General features: G+C 35.0%; 1 protein-coding gene across 33 annotated transcripts in view; it reads left to right on the forward strand.

Annotated features, from left to right (window-relative positions):
* MIER1 (MIER1 transcriptional regulator) overlaps positions 1-17,525 on the forward strand; it is a 66,319-nt gene extending 48,794 nt beyond the window's left edge. For all 33 annotated transcript variants that reach the window (XM_042249405.1, XM_060410760.1, XM_015092042.3 and 30 more), the window contains 6 exons: positions 2,747-2,898; positions 4,092-4,173; positions 5,342-5,436; positions 7,682-7,809; positions 11,950-12,089; positions 14,495-17,525. In XM_042249405.1, coding sequence (XP_042105339.1) covers positions 2,747-2,898; positions 4,092-4,173; positions 5,342-5,436; positions 7,682-7,809; positions 11,950-12,089; positions 14,495-14,823 — 926 coding nt within the window. In that variant the 3' untranslated portion in view covers positions 14,824-17,525. The remainder of the gene's footprint in view (positions 1-2,746; positions 2,899-4,091; positions 4,174-5,341; positions 5,437-7,681; positions 7,810-11,949; positions 12,090-14,494) is intronic.
* The last annotated feature ends 210 nt before the right edge of the window (positions 17,526-17,735 follow it).

The raw sequence follows: 17,735 nt of genomic DNA on the forward strand, positions 1-17,735 counted from the left end.
ATTCCTTTAAAAACTAGAAATAAAAACACCATATGGCCTAGCAATCCCACTCCTAGGCATATACCCTGAACAAACCAAAATTGAAAAAGACATGTGTATCCCACTGTTGATTGTAGCACTGTTTACAATAGCTAGAAAATGGAAACAACCAACATGTCCATCGAGAGATGAATGGATAAAGTAGTAGTGGTACATATACAGGATGAAATATTACTCAGCCGTAAAAAGAAATGCATTTGAGTCAGTTCTGAAGGTGGATGAACCTAGAACTTACTGTACAGAGTGAAGTGAGTTAGAAAGATAAATATCTTTTAATGCCTGGAAGGCTGCAGTGCATGGGGTCACTGAGGGTCGGACACAACTGAGTGACTTCACTTTCACTTTTCACTTTCATGAATTGGAGAAGGAAATGGCAACCCATTCCAGTGTTCTTGCCTGGAGAATCCCAGGGATGGGGGAGCTTAGTGGGCTGCCATCTATGGGGTCGCACAGAGTCAGACACTACTGAAGCGACTTAGCAGCACCAGCAGCAGTGCATATTTACGGAAAGTAGAAAAAATGGTACTGAAGAATTTATTTACAGAGCAGCAATGGAGAAACCGACATAGAGAATAGACTTATGGACATGGGGAGAGGGGAGGAGGGTGAGATGTATGGAAAGAGTAACATGGAAACTTACTTTACCATATGTAAAATAGCCAACGGGAATTTGCTATATGGCTCAGGAAACTCAACCAGGGGCTCTGTATCAACGTAGAAGGGTGGGATGGGAGAGAGTTTCAAAAGGGAGGGGATATATGTGTACCTATGGCTGATTTCATGTTGAGGTTTAAGGGAAAACAAATTCTGTAAAGCAGTTCAGTTCAGTCGCTCAGTTGTGTCCGACTCTTTGTGACCCCATGAACCGCAGCACGCCAGGCCTCCCTGTCCGTCACCAACTCCTGGAGTCCACCCAAACCCGTGTCCATTGTGTCGGTGATGCCATCCAACCATCTCATCCTCTCGTCCCCTTCTCCTCCTGTGCTCAGTCTTTCCCAGCATCAGGGTCTTTTCAAATGAGTCAGCTCTCCACATCAGGTGGCCAAAGTATTGGAGTTTCAACTTCAACATCAGTCCCTCCAATGAACACCCAGGACCGATCTTTAGGATGGACTGGTCGATCTCCTTGCAGTTCAAGGGACTCTCAAGAGTCTTCTTCAACACCACAGTTCAAAAGCATCAATTCTTCCGCACTCAGCTTTCCTTATAGTCTGACTCTCACATCCATACATGACCACTAGAAAAACCATAGCCTTGGCTAGACGGATCTTTGTTGGCAAAGTAAGTCTCTGCTTTTTAATATGCTGTCTAGGTTGGTCATAACTTTCCTTCCAAGGAGCAAATGTAAAGCTGTTCCTTCAATAAAAATTAATTTAAAAAATTCTTCATCCTTAACAGAATTAAAAGTCTATTTTCTGAAGCATTTTTTCCCTTTGCTGCTCTGTTGCCATACTTTTGATATTTTGTCTGCCTTGTGACTGTTCCTTCTTAATTTTGTTTATGTTTTTGTCTTCCTGTCATGTAGAATTCCACAAGGCTCTTGTCTTAGTTTCTTCTCCAGTCCTCTCACTTTAAAGATTTTGATGAAATTTGGCCTTAAGTCTTTTTATAATGGAAATTCTGATGAAACTTAAATGCTTTTTAAAAAAAATGACTTTTTAAATTATGAAAACGATTTACACTTACGTTTTCAAACATCATGGAAAAGTACAAAGATGTAAGAAAAAGTTGTCCCAAATCTCACCACCAGGAAATAAGCATTGTTGACATCTGGTGAGCATTGTTTTAGACATCCCTCTTCAGAAATCATAATTATAGTTTAACATTATTTAATGTGTCACAATTGCTTTAAATTGCTTTAAATCCCTAAAACCTTGTTTAATAGGGTTGTTTTCCCCATTTCACAGATAAGGCAGAAAGAAGGGAAGTAACTTGCCAGGGTCATACAAATATTATTAGTTAAGTGTTGGTAGTGCAATGGCACCCCACTCCAGTACTCTTGCCTGGAAAATTCTTTGGACAGAGGAGCCTGGTACGCTGCAGTCCATGGGGTGGCTAGGAGTCCGACACGACTGAGCGACTTCACTTTGACTTTTCACTTTCATGCATTGGAGAAGGAAATGGCAACCCACTCCAGTGTTCTTGCCTGGAAAATCCCAGGGACGGGGGAGCCTGGTGGGCTGCCGTCTCTGGGGTCACACAGAGTCGGACACGACTGAAGTGACTTAGCAGCAGCAGCAGTGCTATTCAGCTGCTTCCCTGGTGGCTTACAGTGTGGGAGACCTGGGTTCAGTCCCTGGGTTGGGAAGATCTGTAGAAGGGCATGGCAACCCACTTCAGTATTCTTGCCTGGAGAATCCCCATGGACAGCGGAGCCTGGTAGGCTACAATCCGTGGAGTCGGAAAGAGTCAGACATGACTGAATGACTCAGCACAGCACAGCACAGTGCTGTTCAAGCTAAAAGAGCTTGGAATTTGGTAAGTCAGACCAGATCTAAAAGGGGCATCAAGTGGTACCTGTCTGTTTAGATTGCTTAAATTACTTATAAATATTGCCTCAGAATGAAGTCAAGCAGGTAGTGGGACCATGCCTTACCTCTTAGTTGTCAACACGTTGGCTCTAAGTATGTTATTTGTTCAATATGTATTAACAAAAACTTGTCTCAATTTTTGGCGTTATTTTTAACATTATATTTTACTAATTTAGTATATGAAAATGATGATCAGCTCCTGTGGGACCCTGAATACTTACCAGAAGACAAAGTGATTGTGTTTCTTAAAGATGCGTCTAGAAGAACAGGTGATGAGAAAGGTGTAGAAGCAATTCCTGAAGGATCTCACATAAAAGACAATGAACAGGTACATGAATAAGAACAATTTTTTCCCAAAATACATTAACCACATATATGTTTAAGTGCTGTCACAGTATTTTTCTATCCACCAATGTTTCTATACAGGTGGTCTCTGACTGAACGAAGGATCAGCCTAAAATTTTTTGACTCTATAATTGTATGAAAGCAGTATGCATTCAGCAGAAATCATGCTTTGAATTTTGATGTTTGCCTGGGCTAGGGTTGAATATCTCTTGTGATGCTGAGCAGTGGCAGAAAGCCATACCTCCCAGTCAGTCATGCAGTCACAAGGGTGAACAACTGATACAACCATTCTGAATCCATACAACCATTCTTTTTGTTTTCAGTACAGTATTCAGTAAATTACGTGAGATAGTCAACACTTTATTATAATACAGGCTTTGTGTTGGATGATTTTGCCCAGTTGTAAGCTAAGTAAGTGTTCTGAGCACATTTAAGGTAGGCTAGGCAAAGCAATGATGTTCAGTAGGTGAGGTATATAAAGTGCATTTTCGGCTTAACATATTTTCAACTTAGGATGGGTTTCTTGGGACCCCTTGTAAGTAGAGGAAGCTCTGTAATGTCATCAGCAGGGAGTCTGAGGTTGTAATTTGCATAATATATGTAGTATTGACAACACTCAATTTTGGTATTTAAGCCTCAGTAGAAGTTTTGATATTTTGCCTGTAGGTATTTTTTTATTAGGCTTTTTGAACTTCCTTTGCATATCCCAGAGAATCTGTGGATATCATTAAGCTGGGAATACTCATCTGGGATAATGTAATTCTTTACCTAGTAGAACAGTGCCTACCATGAACCTAATAACAGCATTATATACTCTACCTTTTTCACCAGTGCTTTTCTTTTCTGATTGTTTAAAATTATCTTTGAATAGTAACATTTAAAAAAAAAGGACTTGTGATTGTTATAAGATGATTTCCTTTTATTTCTAAACTCCTAGAAAACCATGCCGCTCCCAGAGGTTTGCTTATCCAGTATTTTCTACATATTTAGAGGCAGTTAATTATCAGGAATGAATTACGTTTGTTTAGTGGTTTTTGTGTTGCACTCACTCGAATTATTTGTCCTCCAGAAAGGATGGAGACATTGGATTCTAGAAAAGCCTTTACTCAGTTAAGAAATTGTCACCTTGAATTGTTCGTAGTCCAGGTTACATATTGAAGCTTTTTATTTTTCTAGGCATTATATGAATTAGTTAAATGCAGTTTTGATACAGAAGAAGCATTGAGAAGATTAAGATTTAATGTAAAAGCAGCTAGAGGTAAGCATAAATATTAACTTTTTCTTTTCATGATATAGCAGAAGTTTAAACCTTAAGCTATTAAATTTTTTGAAATTTTAAAAGTTTAAAAAATTATAACTAGGTATATCCTAAATTTAATAATACTAATCTTTCTGAATTTAGTAAATATCTGTTGGATAATAGTTTGTTATAACTTGTTATATATAACAAGTATTACACAAGGCATTATGGGGAACGGGGTTAATATTGTCCTTTCCTTTATGAGAAAGTAAGACCATTTAAATAAAAATACATAATGCCTTTCAGTTTCAAGGCATTTATAAATATTTTCTAACTTGATCTTGGTAATGGTCCTGTGAACTGAGTAAAGTGACAGATGTTACCTTCACTTTATAATTGATGAGAACTGAGGTCTCTCTGCTGAGGCAAGCATGATTCATAAATAATGAAGCCATAGCTAAAATTCTTTTGTTACTCTAAACTGGTTCCCACCCCCACTTCACTAAAAGTACTGTTTATATATCATTGTGTAACCAACGAAAGACCATTCATTCAACAAAAATTGAAGGGCCTATTAAATTGTGAGGATTTAACTATAAACAAGGCCCCTGACCTCTTGGTGCTTGGAGCCTAGGTAGGAAAGCTGAAAAATAGTTCTGAGTTCTTCCAAGGAGAATTCAAGTGTTCTGTTCAAAATTTCTACAGTGGGACTTTACCTAGTTGGGGGAAAGAATGAGGCGGTAAAAGAAAGCTTCTAGAACAAAATATTTTTACTGGGCTATAAACGAATTAGCTAGGTGAAAGGGGGGATGAGATAAGAGGCATACAATAACCTCTAGACAAAGGGAAGAGCATGCACAAAGTCTAAAGAAAGAAAGAAAATAATGTTTAAGGAATTGAAAGGTGGCTGGTTTAGTTGGATCATAAAGAATAAAGAGGAAATGGCCTAAATTGAGGTTGAAGAGTTAGGGACTAAATCATCCAAAATTTTATTAAATAAGGATGTTTTATTACTTTCATCTTTTGAAGCCATCAATAATAGAACTCAGGAGTAAAATACTTCTGTTGTTACCAAAAGTTATATTTTTATTTGCGGTTTTGTTATGTGCAGCATTTGGGAAATTATTGCTTAACAGTTTCCTTCCCCCACTTTCCCCCCGCCACCCCCCACCCTGAATCTTGTCAGAGGAATTATCTGTTTGGACAGAGGAAGAATGCAGAAATTTTGAACAAGGGTTGAAGGCCTATGGAAAGGACTTCCATTTGATTCAGGCTAATAAAGTAAGTAATGATACATGTTGTCTCTTTTTATAAAAATAAGTTTAGTTAACCTGGGTCATGTGAAATCTATATTTTCTAATGTTAAAAGTTCTGTAGTGAATATATAATATGCTAGTATTTAGGGAATTATAATAAGCATGCCTAGACTTCCTGGCATATATTTGCCAAGTGACTGTTCCCAATGTGGTATTTATTGGAAACATTTAAGAACTGGATGTTTAAAATTATGTTCATCAGCTCCTGAATGGGATGTGTGAGTATATATCATGCCATATAAATATCAACTGTACAGTGTTAATTTATATACCCCCAAATTTCATAATTACTTACAAATTTATTTAGGCTTAATTCTCTTAAACTGAAATCAGGTAAGATTTTTAATAGAACTGCACAATTATAAAGAATAAAAAATTGTGTTCCTAAGGAAAATTATGACAGGTAAAATTAAAATCTCAAATTTAAATATGGCAAATTAAGTAATGTCTAGGCTTATAAATGTCACATTTTTAGTGAATATAAATAACAAGGAACTTGGCTTTACATGTGTCCTCAAAGATGGTGTATCAGATGTGTGATGGCTTACCTAGGGTGATGTTGAAAGTGTCTGGGCTTTATGGGCTTGAGTCTGAAGCTCTATAAATAGTCTGTCCTCATCCTCTTTAATATCTCTGGATGTACAGTATCTATTGTATGTTCCATAAATAGTTGCTTACAAATTCTCAGTTGATTTTTCTCAATTTTGGTGTTCTTTAGTTTATTGTTGATAATTTTGTTAATTGTGTTATTTGACATCAGACATAACTAATAAGAGAGAAATTTTGTGTCTTAGCATTGATATAAAAGATGTAGCCAAACCATGTTAATGTTGTACCAAATCATCTGATAGTCTCCAATATAGTGACTTCTCTGTGAAAGGACTGTATTATGCTAATGACTAGCTCTATATGTTTCTGATTTAAAGAAAAGCAAATGATCTCATGGTTGAAAGGGCCAACATTTTGAAAAAGTTTTGTAGCATTCCTGCTTAAATTCAAACAATACTGACCCAAGCATGCTATAGAGGGGGACCCCTGGGATGATAAGCTGATGTAACTCACAGGAGCAATACCTGCCCCCGCCCCCCACCAAAATCCTTTTTTAAGGAGTAAGAACTTAGCAGGTTACTTAAAGCTATTAGCCAGAAAAAGTCTTAACATGATATTGAAATAAGACCTTGATTTCTTATTTATGAAGAATATTTGTGATGGTGGCATTTTAGTGTTACAAAAGTCATCTGACCTATACCTAATTCACAAGTTTGTTCCAGTGAACCATAGGGAGGACAATTCTTAAGAGGGAGGGGAATAGTCCATTGAAAATATTCTTTGTTTTTACACCTGGAATTGAAATTTGGATCTTAATCGTAGGTTGTATTATGCAGACTTACTTAATTGACAACTTTTCATGATACTGTTAACTTTTGCATGCCACAAAATGTCCAGAAAAGTGTTGACTTGACAGTTGTGGATAATCTTATCAATGGTATTTGCAGCAAGCTCTTAGTTGGCCAGTGCTTGTATAAGTGACGTTCTTGACATGTGTGTAGCATGTTCTGTCTAGAACTAAGATCCTAAAAGGACCAACAAAATAAAAGTATTGAGAGCTCTATTTTGTAAGAAGCATCCCCCAGTCAATAGTGATTTTAGCCTTTACAAACAGCCGAGAAAAGAAGAGAAGCTAAAGACAAAGGAGAAAAGGAAAGATATATTCATTTGAAACAAATATTAGCATTATAGCTTTTAACTCACCAAAATATTTTTAGCCTTTCTACAGTGTAAGTAGCTGAGTCTGGATCAGTGTTGGGATTATTAAGAGAATCCTTTAAAAGGGCATTTAAGTTCAGTCTCCCTATGTGTTCTGTGAGTAAAAGTATTTGCATATTGCTTGTAACATTAATTTTAATTCAAATGCCACTGCCAGACATTTTCGATAAAGGAGTATTTATTTTTATAGTAAATGAATATGATAGTCTCTTTAAAAGCATAATACTTAGTATCTGAAGACCTGTTGCCAATATATGATTTCTCTGAATGGGAGCTTAGAAAGAGTAATTTTTAACACAGCTGCTACTGTATTATATTTTATAACTGCTATTATTTATTACTTAAAGGTCAGCTAAATTTATTTTCAAACTTAAGATTTTTTTCATGAAATAACTCCTTTAAGGAGGAAATAATTCTTAAAAACAAGTATTTGTTTCTTACAGGTTCGAACAAGATCAGTTGGTGAATGTGTAGCATTCTATTATATGTGGAAAAAATCTGAACGTTACGATTTCTTTGCTCAACAAACACGATTTGGAAAAAAGAAATACAATCTTCATCCTGGTGTAACGTGAGTTCATTTTTTTCTTTTTGAGTCATTTTTCTAAGCTTTTCTAAATTTTTCTTGAGAGAATTGTGATTTTTAGACTCTTCTTTCTTTAAAAGGATAAAAGTTGACACTAACCTCAGTTTATCCGTTTATTGACATCTTCATGGGGTATTTAGACTTTCAGTGTCTTACAAAACATTGTAAACTACAGTTCATATTATTTGAGACAGCAAATTTATCAAAGTAGATGTTAAGAGTACATGTTTTCAGTAGTATTCCTGAGAGGAGATGGATTAGAAGAGCTGTGAAAAGAGCATGTTTTTGTTAAATTCTATTCCACTCAGTATAAGCACATACAGTTTTGATTTAATAACACCAAGAGAGCAGTAAGAATAGGAGAGACTATCTTTTCTAAAACTTACAGGGCCATCTGCCCAATAGAAATCCTTTAAAGAGGAAGAGAAATTAATATTTTTCCTTGATCAATCTATTTTAGATCTTGGGAACCGAAAATAAGATCTGGATATAGATGATATCAAAGGGAAAAGACATGGGAATATAATAAATCAGGTCAAATTGGATTTTCTTTTTTGTTACAAAATATTTTATAGAGAAATGAACATGTACATGATAAGTTCCCTTTTCCTAAATATTCTGAAGCCTTTTCCTCTAACAGAAATAATATTTAATAAATACAACTTTAGCTCACTCCTAGTGATAGAGGGAGTATAGTTTGTTACTATATCCATTTTTTAAGCAAAATGCCTCATATGTCTAATCCACTCCCCATGCACCAAATTCTCTTAGCTTCTTTTAGTCTAGCTGTGGAATGATACATTATCCCCAATCTGACTAGTAATGTGTTACTGTTAAGTACTTAGTAATAGAGTATTGAACCCTTTATTTCATGTATTGCTCTAAAATACTGATGAACTTTCCAGTGAAATTCACTTTACCATACTTGCCTTTATTATTCCCTGTATTATGTTTATAAAATAAAAATAAAGCAGAGTTGTGACATCAGCCTGCACTAGTAAAATTCTGAAGCCTAGCCAAACAATTGCCTTTGAAAGATGTGCTTATATGCATACTCTAGCTTTTCAAACTACTTGACTGGACTGTCCTTGGTCATGTTCATTACAGGTGTTACTTCTGGTCACTTCCCTGTCTGGAGTGTTCAAACACTCTAAAATCTAAAGCAAACTTACCTGAAAGGGAATAAATGGGTATAATTGTCCTTGGAAATCATGAAACATTGGACTCTGCCTCATTCCTTTTTGTTCAAAGGCCATAATGAGCAGAATTTTATATATGACAGTATTCCAGTTTTTATATAATTGCTTATTGTTATCAATTTATAGTTTAATTTTTATTTATTGGTAGCATTGAGATATAGTATGTAGAACTACATACAGCTATCCAGTCTTCAAGAGTATATCTTAAAATAGTTTTCAAGCTATAGGGAAAAGCAGTAGTAATATCTTTCATCTTTTTACCCATTTCAGAAATAAAGTTCACACACGAACTACAGGCAGTCTGTCGTCATCAGCAGTAAGAATATAAGAATTGCCATGCTGGGTCAGACCCATGGTTCATCCAGTTTTCTCTTTCAGAAAGCATCACCAAGGGAAGTGTTGTGGGCTGGCTTAATTGGTCCTCTGTGACGTCAGGCTCAACAGGTTGGGTAGGGATGTGCCACTAAACATTTTAGTTTTTCTAATAATCTCTCCATAGCTTCTGAAAAACTTTTTGAAGCTACTTATATCTGTCACCTTGATTCTTCTTAAAAGGTTTAAGTATTCTGTAGATGGAGTAGTCTTAGTTAAAAGTAATCCCATATCTTCTCTTTTCTCAGGCATTAAGAGTTAACAGTGTGTCCCCTGGTGTTACGGTATGAAGTGAAGAAATGTTTTCCTGCTAGACAAGAACAGTGTTTTGTAGTCTTCAACTATATTCCCTCTGGGTCTTTTATAAAGTTTTTTTTTTTTTTTTAACTGAAAACTAATTTTTTTTTTCACTCCTCCTCATCCCTTTTAGCTGTGTTAAATCTCCTGTAAGAAGCCATGTAGACTGTATATTGCAGATGGGGAGAAATTGTGGTTTTCCCTAGCATAGAAATATTTTTGTACTTTGCTTCTAGGACCTTCTCTTTCCATTAACAGTTGCAATTTAAGTGACCACACAAAATTTAAATGCCTTTAGACCAAAACATTAAGGTAATTAATGCCTTTAGACAAAAATTTGACTGAATTTTTCAGTCTTCCTCTTTAGTCAAAATGTATAGTTAAGAGCAGATTATCCTGAAAGTTATTTGCTTATTTTTCTGTTACATAGTTACCTTTCATTTGTTCACCAAAATGAAGCATATTTGCCACTTTACTGCCTATACATGGCCTTTGATAAATCCTACTGCAGAGTCTCTCCACTACCTAAAAGGATTGGTAGCCATATGCAAATTGAAGCTTTGCAAATAATTTTTTTTTTAAGTAAAAAATAACTCGGCATAATTCCAACTATTTGAATGCTGCTCCAACCCCCTGGGTGGTCTACTTACCTCCTCTTTTCCTTAAGCATTCTGGATGGCATTAACCTTTAAGAAACAGTAGTAAATAAGTCTTTAACAATATCATTGTTATAGAGATTTAAAATAATTTTGGTATCTCCTCAGTTCTAGTTTCCTTTGAGTGGCTTTTAACATCCTCCATTACCCATTCCCACTATACCAGATTTATTTCCAGCAATTCTTCCTAGTGCATTATCTGTTTCTGTTAGTTTTAATTTCTGAAGTCCCTTTGGCATTGCATTCATCATATTCATTCTGTTTCTGTGTGCTTCAGATTTGTTACCTAATTGTTCTATAATGATGAATGACATAAAGTCAAAGAGATCTTAAAAGACCATCAAATTTATTCCCTCCATTTATAAATGAGGAAGATAAAGCCTAAAATGTTAATTAGTGCAGACTGTTACACAGACTTGAGTAAAGTTCCAAGCCCTTCCATGGTTTCTTTCTTGTCCACATTCCTACTTAACCTGCTAACCAGATTCTGAAAGATTTGTCTTACTATTTTTATTATTCCTATTCTGGGAGAATTTAAGAATAAATAATGTATTTAGGCTTTTATTGTACTTCTCGGCACTGTGCAAACTTAGGCACCAATGGTGCAGAGATAAAGAAAGCAGACTGAACTCCCTGCCTTCACGGGATTATTCAGTACAGATGACATCAGACTTTTCCTGTAAAGAGCAAGAGAATAAATATTTTAGGCTTTGCAGATGTTAAGTTCTCTTGAAACTACATAGGTCTGCTGTTGGTGTGTAAGGGGTCCTAGATACTATGTAAATGAATGGATATGACTGTGTTCAGTAACATATTATCCACGGAAATAGATCGCCAGCCCACAGGCCTTAGTTTGCTGACCTTTATTCTAGTGACTCAGTAGCACTGCATAGTTCGTAAAACACTTTGCTACACATATCCTATACAGCAGCCCAGTACATACGTCATGTATGATTACATGCATTTTATAACTAAAGACACTAAACCTGAGGGAGAGAAGTATTTAGTTCAGCTCTAACCTCAACCCAGTGTCACTTACCACAAACATCATCCCATGCTGTTGAGCTCAAAAATTACTTAGGGAAGATGTAAACTCACCTCTGACGATATATGGGCAGATGAAGCTAGCAGATAAGCCCAGGAGCTATGCCAGCTTATTATAGCTCAGCTCTAACAGAAGAAAGTAACAGGAAGTTTCAGGGAGATATTTCACTTTTAGGTCCTAGTTTGTCTTTCAGATATTGCCATAGTCATAACATAATCTTGGTAAGCTTTACAGTTCCAATCTGTGTTCAGAAATTCTTCTGTACTCCTTGTGATTGACATCATCCCACTTCGTTTACAGCCTTTCTGATTTTAGTTGGGCTGCTCTGATCATTTGCCTCCAGTTTCTAAAGTTTTAAAACTGCCTGTAGGTCTGTAACATTTACTAGTGTAAAGCCCTCACACGTCGTTTTCCTACAGACATTTAACCAAAAGGAGCTTTCCATTTGGGAAAATTAGGGTATACTTGCTAATAAAGCCTTGTAAATTTAACCTCAGTTTTAATTTTCAGTTGTTTTTAATTTAAGAAAATAATTATTGTTTCCCTCAATTTTAAGGGATTACATGGATCGTCTTCTAGATGAAAGTGAAAGTGCTGCTTCTAGTCGAGCACCATCTCCTCCCCCAACTGCCTCAAACAGTAGCAACAGCCAGTCTGAGAAAGAAGATGGCACTATAGGCAATAGTAATCAGAATGGTAAGCAAGCAGAGAAACACTTGTATTTCTTCATAATGATGGGCACTTTTCCTTCAATAGCCTGGGAAATTCTGTTTCCGTGTCTATTCAACCCCCAAAGCAGACCTAAAGTAATACCAGATGAAACAGAATATCAGGGTGCATATATACTAACACAGAGAAAATGTACAAGTTAATTGGAAAGAATTCCCATTGATATCACTAAAAAGTACATTTAATAAAGTATAACATCAACAATGACCATTTCTTTTAAAAAATAGCATCTATTTTCTTATCAGGTTGGAATGTCTAGATGTAAGTATTCTTATTTGTTAAGTCTTAGAACTCCAGCCGTTTCACATCAGAAGCACACAGATACTTGATGAAATACTTTGAGTGCTTATAACAGTTTAGCAGGAAACCTCTTTAAGCATATAAATGGAAAAAAGGTAACAAGGGCACCTTTTAAATATTTTCTCCGTGATAGCATAATAACCTAGAAAGATAAGAAACGATAAAACAGATGTGTCAGTCTGTGCATTCATATTATACAAAAACATTCATCTTTATGCCCATGAAAAAGAAGCAAAGAAACACATATTTGAGGTTCAGATAGGTTCTTGCTTAAAATATAGAGTGGACCGAGGATCAGTAAGGCCTGGTCAGAGAATTTTCTTGATTTCTACTTTAATTAAAATAGTCTTAAGTAAGACCATCTCTAAGCAGAAAGTAATAAATCTTCTCTGATCCTCTTTAATAGGAAACTGGTAAATTAGAGATAAGCTCTGCCCACCTGCATTCTGATGTAATAGCTTTAGGGGAGGGCCAGTGGAGAGCTAATCCCTTCTCCCTCACAGAAACTAGAAGAGGAACATTGAACAATTTGACCTTTTTTCTGATCTTTGCTCTCACACTGGCATTTAATATACTGTGGTGAATATATTTTTTCATTTAATGATCCCTTTCCATTCCCTCATTACTTCCCCTCTAAGAACAAGCCAAACAAATATTAGGGCCCAGCAGCCATTTCCTGATTCAAGAACATTCAGGTTCACTGACATGATTTCTAATGCCAGTCACAACCATCCTAAAGGTGAATAAGCAGCTGAGATTGGGACTAGGGTGGAAGCTTGGGGAGGCAGATGGTTGGTAGTACAGTCAACCCTCTGTATCTGCAGGTTCCACATCTGCAGATTCAAAATACTTAAGGAATCATCTCTAGAGTATTTATAATACTTAATAAAATGTAAACACTAGTTAAGAAATTGCCAGCACAAAGTAAATTCAAGTTTTTGCCTTTTGAAACTTTCTGGGACTTCTTTTAAAGTGTTTTGATAGGCAGTTGGTTGAATCCTTTTAACCATTTGATAACATGCAGTTAGCCTAGGAAGAGTGTTTATAAGTTACTTACACATTACTCTGCCCAGAAGCCATTCACATGTGATACAATTAAGATTTCTAGGCTTTTCAAGGAAACGAAGAGCTTTCCAACCCAACTGTCTTTTTTCTTAAGGGGCTTTAATTAGTGTCTTGAAATCTAATAGTGATTTTTGACCTAATGATTGTTTAACCTAGCTTCTTGTGCTTACTATGGCAAAGTCACTGCTTTTATATCATATGGTACATAATCTCATAAGCAGTCATGGTTTGAGTGCATTTTTGAGTTGAGAAAATAGAATACTTTTTCTTTGACCAAAATGTATATTTGAGGCTCATTCTTATGTTTTCAGATAATTTTCATTTTCTCCAATAGCACATTCTGTATTTTACATTAAGCATTCACAAAATTTGTCTTCCAATCTATTAGGAAGGAATTTGTGTTTGCCTTTAGCATTTTCAAGTGTATGCTTGTATAGTGCAGGGATTAATTTAATATTATGACAGATTAATGTTAAGAATGAAAAAGTCATGTCATCTTGCTTTTATATGGCAGTTAGAAAACTCAAGCTGCTATAGAAAGAATATAATTTTTTCATTGTTTTAGAAAGTTACAAACTGCTAACCCTAAATAATTTATGAATATCTTTGCTTTAATTCAGCTTATTTAGACTGCTGGTGGATCCATTGCTTATTTGTTGCCATATAATACCAGCATGCTATTAATACATACCAAATCCTATTCTTAATTTTTTACATTTATTAGCTTAATCTTCACAGCAACCCTATAAATCTGTTATTATCCTCATTGTACGTGTGTGATCAGACTGAGGTACAAGAGAGTGTAAATAATTTGAGGTCACACAGCTACTAAAGTAAATAGAGCCAGAATTCAGGCTATATATACACACATGTGTCACACACACACGTATTGGATACCTCACTTCCCTGATAAAAAAGTTATTTTACAGCTGTTTATAGCACTTTATAATAATTTATGAATTTGCTTTATAATATTAGCAGTTCCTTTCATGTCTCTTCCAACCTAGGGGTGTCATCTAACGGACCAGGTGAAACATTGAACAAAGAAGAAGTGAAAGTTGAAGGATTACATGTTAATGGACCAACAGGTGGAAGTAAGAAACCACTTCACACAGATATGGATACCAATGGTTATGAAACCGATAACCAAACCACTGACCCAAAAATCACCCATATGACTGCAAGAAATGAAAACGACTTTGATGAGAAAAGTGAGAGACCTGCCAAAAGGCGAAGGGTAAACAGCAATGGCAAAGAAAGTCCAGGTGGTTCTGAGCTTTTCCAAGACACAGTCTCACATGGGAAATTTGAAGAACTTGAGAACACAGATGACTAAACTTTCTCTGGAGTACATTCTGGTGTGACTAAAATTTTCAGGGTTGATGGGTTACCTTCAAAAGTTGATTTCCTTGAAGCAGTTGGTTAAAATTTGAATTGAGTCCTAACTTTAGTAAATAAGTTTTCATAATTCTGCTTTGCAGATTTTTTACTTTAAAATTGTAAAAGCCCTTTTAAGGAAATAACAAATAGTTTAGTAAATTTGAATGAACTACAGATATATCTGTACCTTCTTATTTGATGTATTAATCGTAAAATTTCACTACAAGGTACTTTTTGCTTAGTTTGATGGCAGAGAAGGAAAAAACAAGTTCATTTCTGATTAATAACCAATTTTTCTGAGTTTCTTGAAATATCTTTTATAACAGATATTTTTCTCTCCATACAAATTGAGTATCATTATTAAGGAAACCCTTATGAATCCTGAAAGTTATGCTAGCATGATTTTTTTTATATATAGAAGTTTAAAAATAAACCAAGTCAGGTTTGTATATGTAAAATTGTTGACATCAATGATGTCTTTCCATATTCTTATCTGGGCTTAAGAAATACATTCTGTATTTTTCCAGATTCTTTGTAGCCTTTGAAAGATTTTTACAGTACATATGTCTTGACTGAGCTGTCCTTTCTTAACACAAAAGCTTGTATAATTTTCTTAACTTGTACAGTTGGTAAACTTTTATGAGAGGAATTGATATTCTGAGTCTGTCAGCTTTCATTTTATTTTGCTAAGGTTTTTCTAATGAATTTTTAAGTGTTTGTGTAGTAACTGAGTCATGTTTCTTATCCACGTGGTTAAAGCATTCATAAAGGATTGTGAACATTTGTTTTTTCAAGTTTTACTTAAGGACAAATAGTTTGAGAACTGAAATTAAGCATGATACTTAGATCACATAGTTTGTTTTGCATTTGCTATAATTTTCAAAATTATTTTTGAAGCAAAACAGAAGTTTAATGTTGACTTCAAGTGCTTAAATGTATCATGCTGACCAGAATCCCATTCAGTTATTTTTATATGCTTTATAAAATTTCCCATTTTTGCATTAAATAAACAAGGGAAAAGGTCAAGTGACACTTAGATATTGGCACACACAAGGAGTTGGCAGGCAACAATATTTTATGAGGAAAAAGTGATAAACTTACCTGGTGATAATAGATCACCAGATAATTAGATTTCCAATTACAGTCGAGCTTTTCATATTTGATAGTGCATTTCCAAAGTGAAAATAAGCTATTAAGTAACCATTACTCTGTGTAATTACAAATAGGATCATCCATTCACAAAGAGTCAGAGACAACTTGAGCAACTGAGCTGAACTGAACTGATTTGCATCACCTTGCAAGAGTGCCATTTTATTTTTAGTGCAAAATTCTTATTTTAAAAAATGTAGTTTTATACAGCTGATAGACCAACCTATATCCAAACTTTTATAAAAGATTATTAACTACCCTTCTCACACAGACATACCCTCAGATGCTTCTAGCAGTTCATTTTCAGCCATCAAAGAGCCAGAATCTTTTTAGAATATATCTTCTGTGGTCTTGTTTTTAATGGCTCAACTGTCTGATGCAATTGAGTAGAGGTTTGCACTGAGAAATTATGGTTTAGGCCTTATTCTCCATGAAGTATTACTATTAACCTATGTTCAGACTGCTTCCCTCCACCAATGTGAACAACTTTTTTTCCCCAAACAGTGTTAAAAGCCACTTTACAACACTTGACTTTACATGATGTAGCTTCACTGTTGTTACATATGGATCCAAGTAAATCAAAGTTTTGGGTGAATGTGGTGAGAAGCGTGCGCTCTTTGTTGTTTTGTTTTACCTAGAACATTAATTTATCCAGAATGGCAGCTTTAGCAGATGTCACAATCCATTTTCTAAATCAAATTTTATTATATGAATCCAAAGTATCCTAGTTCTTCAAAGATGGTCTATAGAAATAGTGACGATGTACTTTTTTTAAGTTGTTGCAATATTAGAGATGCCATTTTCACCTTTTTTTAAAAGATGCATTTTGTTTGCAGGTTTGTGAAGTTCTTGCAAACTGATATTACAGGAACATTTTAAATAAATTCTCAGGCATGTTTGCAAATACGGCACATGTATACATGTTAGGAAATTTTACTTTTCTTAATATTTTTAAAGTCTGCCTAATGAAAACATTCCACTATTATAATACATAATGCTCAGCTTTTCATGGAGAAATATTTAATTGTATTTTATGTTTATACAGGTATTTCACACAGTACATTCTTTGTAATGCAGCCACTATAACTTGATAAGTCATTGCACTACTTTAAAAAATTTTAGTAATATCATGAATTTAATTTGCTTAAGATTTAGTACATTTCATAACTCTTGACAAACTGCATTGGGAAAAGAAGCCTTCGTTAATTAATAGTTACTTAGTCTCCCTCACCCCATACCTACCCCCCAGCAAAGCACTATCTTCATTTGGAATGGTATTCTGTTTTATGATGTGTTTTCAAATAGAGTTCAAAATTTGCAACTCAGTTCAACAAAACAAATCTGTTGAGCTTTAAAACGTATTTGAAATAATATTTAAATAGGCATTTAAAATTATGGATTAATGTTTTTAAATTTATGCATAATAATTTTGCACTGTAAAATAATTCCCTTCCCCGGTTCCCTGTCTGCCATTCTGAATATGCTTATTAAAATATTTTTTTAAACACATTTGCCTACATAATGCTTTGTGAATGATTTTTAGTAGATTGAGTAGGTGTTAATTACAGATTTTAAGTTTGAATGATGCACAGTTTACAGTGTGAATGTATACAATTTCTGTTCTTTCAGATCCTAGACAAGGGTGTGAAAGAGTGTTTCAGTGGCTCCCGATCCCTTTTACCCCATGGGTAAATAGACAGATGATGTATTTTTGTTTTT

The sequence above is a fragment of the Ovis aries genome, chromosome 1, assembly GCF_016772045.2.
Source record: "Ovis aries strain OAR_USU_Benz2616 breed Rambouillet chromosome 1, ARS-UI_Ramb_v3.0, whole genome shotgun sequence".
Classification (NCBI taxonomy): Eukaryota; Metazoa; Chordata; class Mammalia; order Artiodactyla; family Bovidae; genus Ovis; species Ovis aries.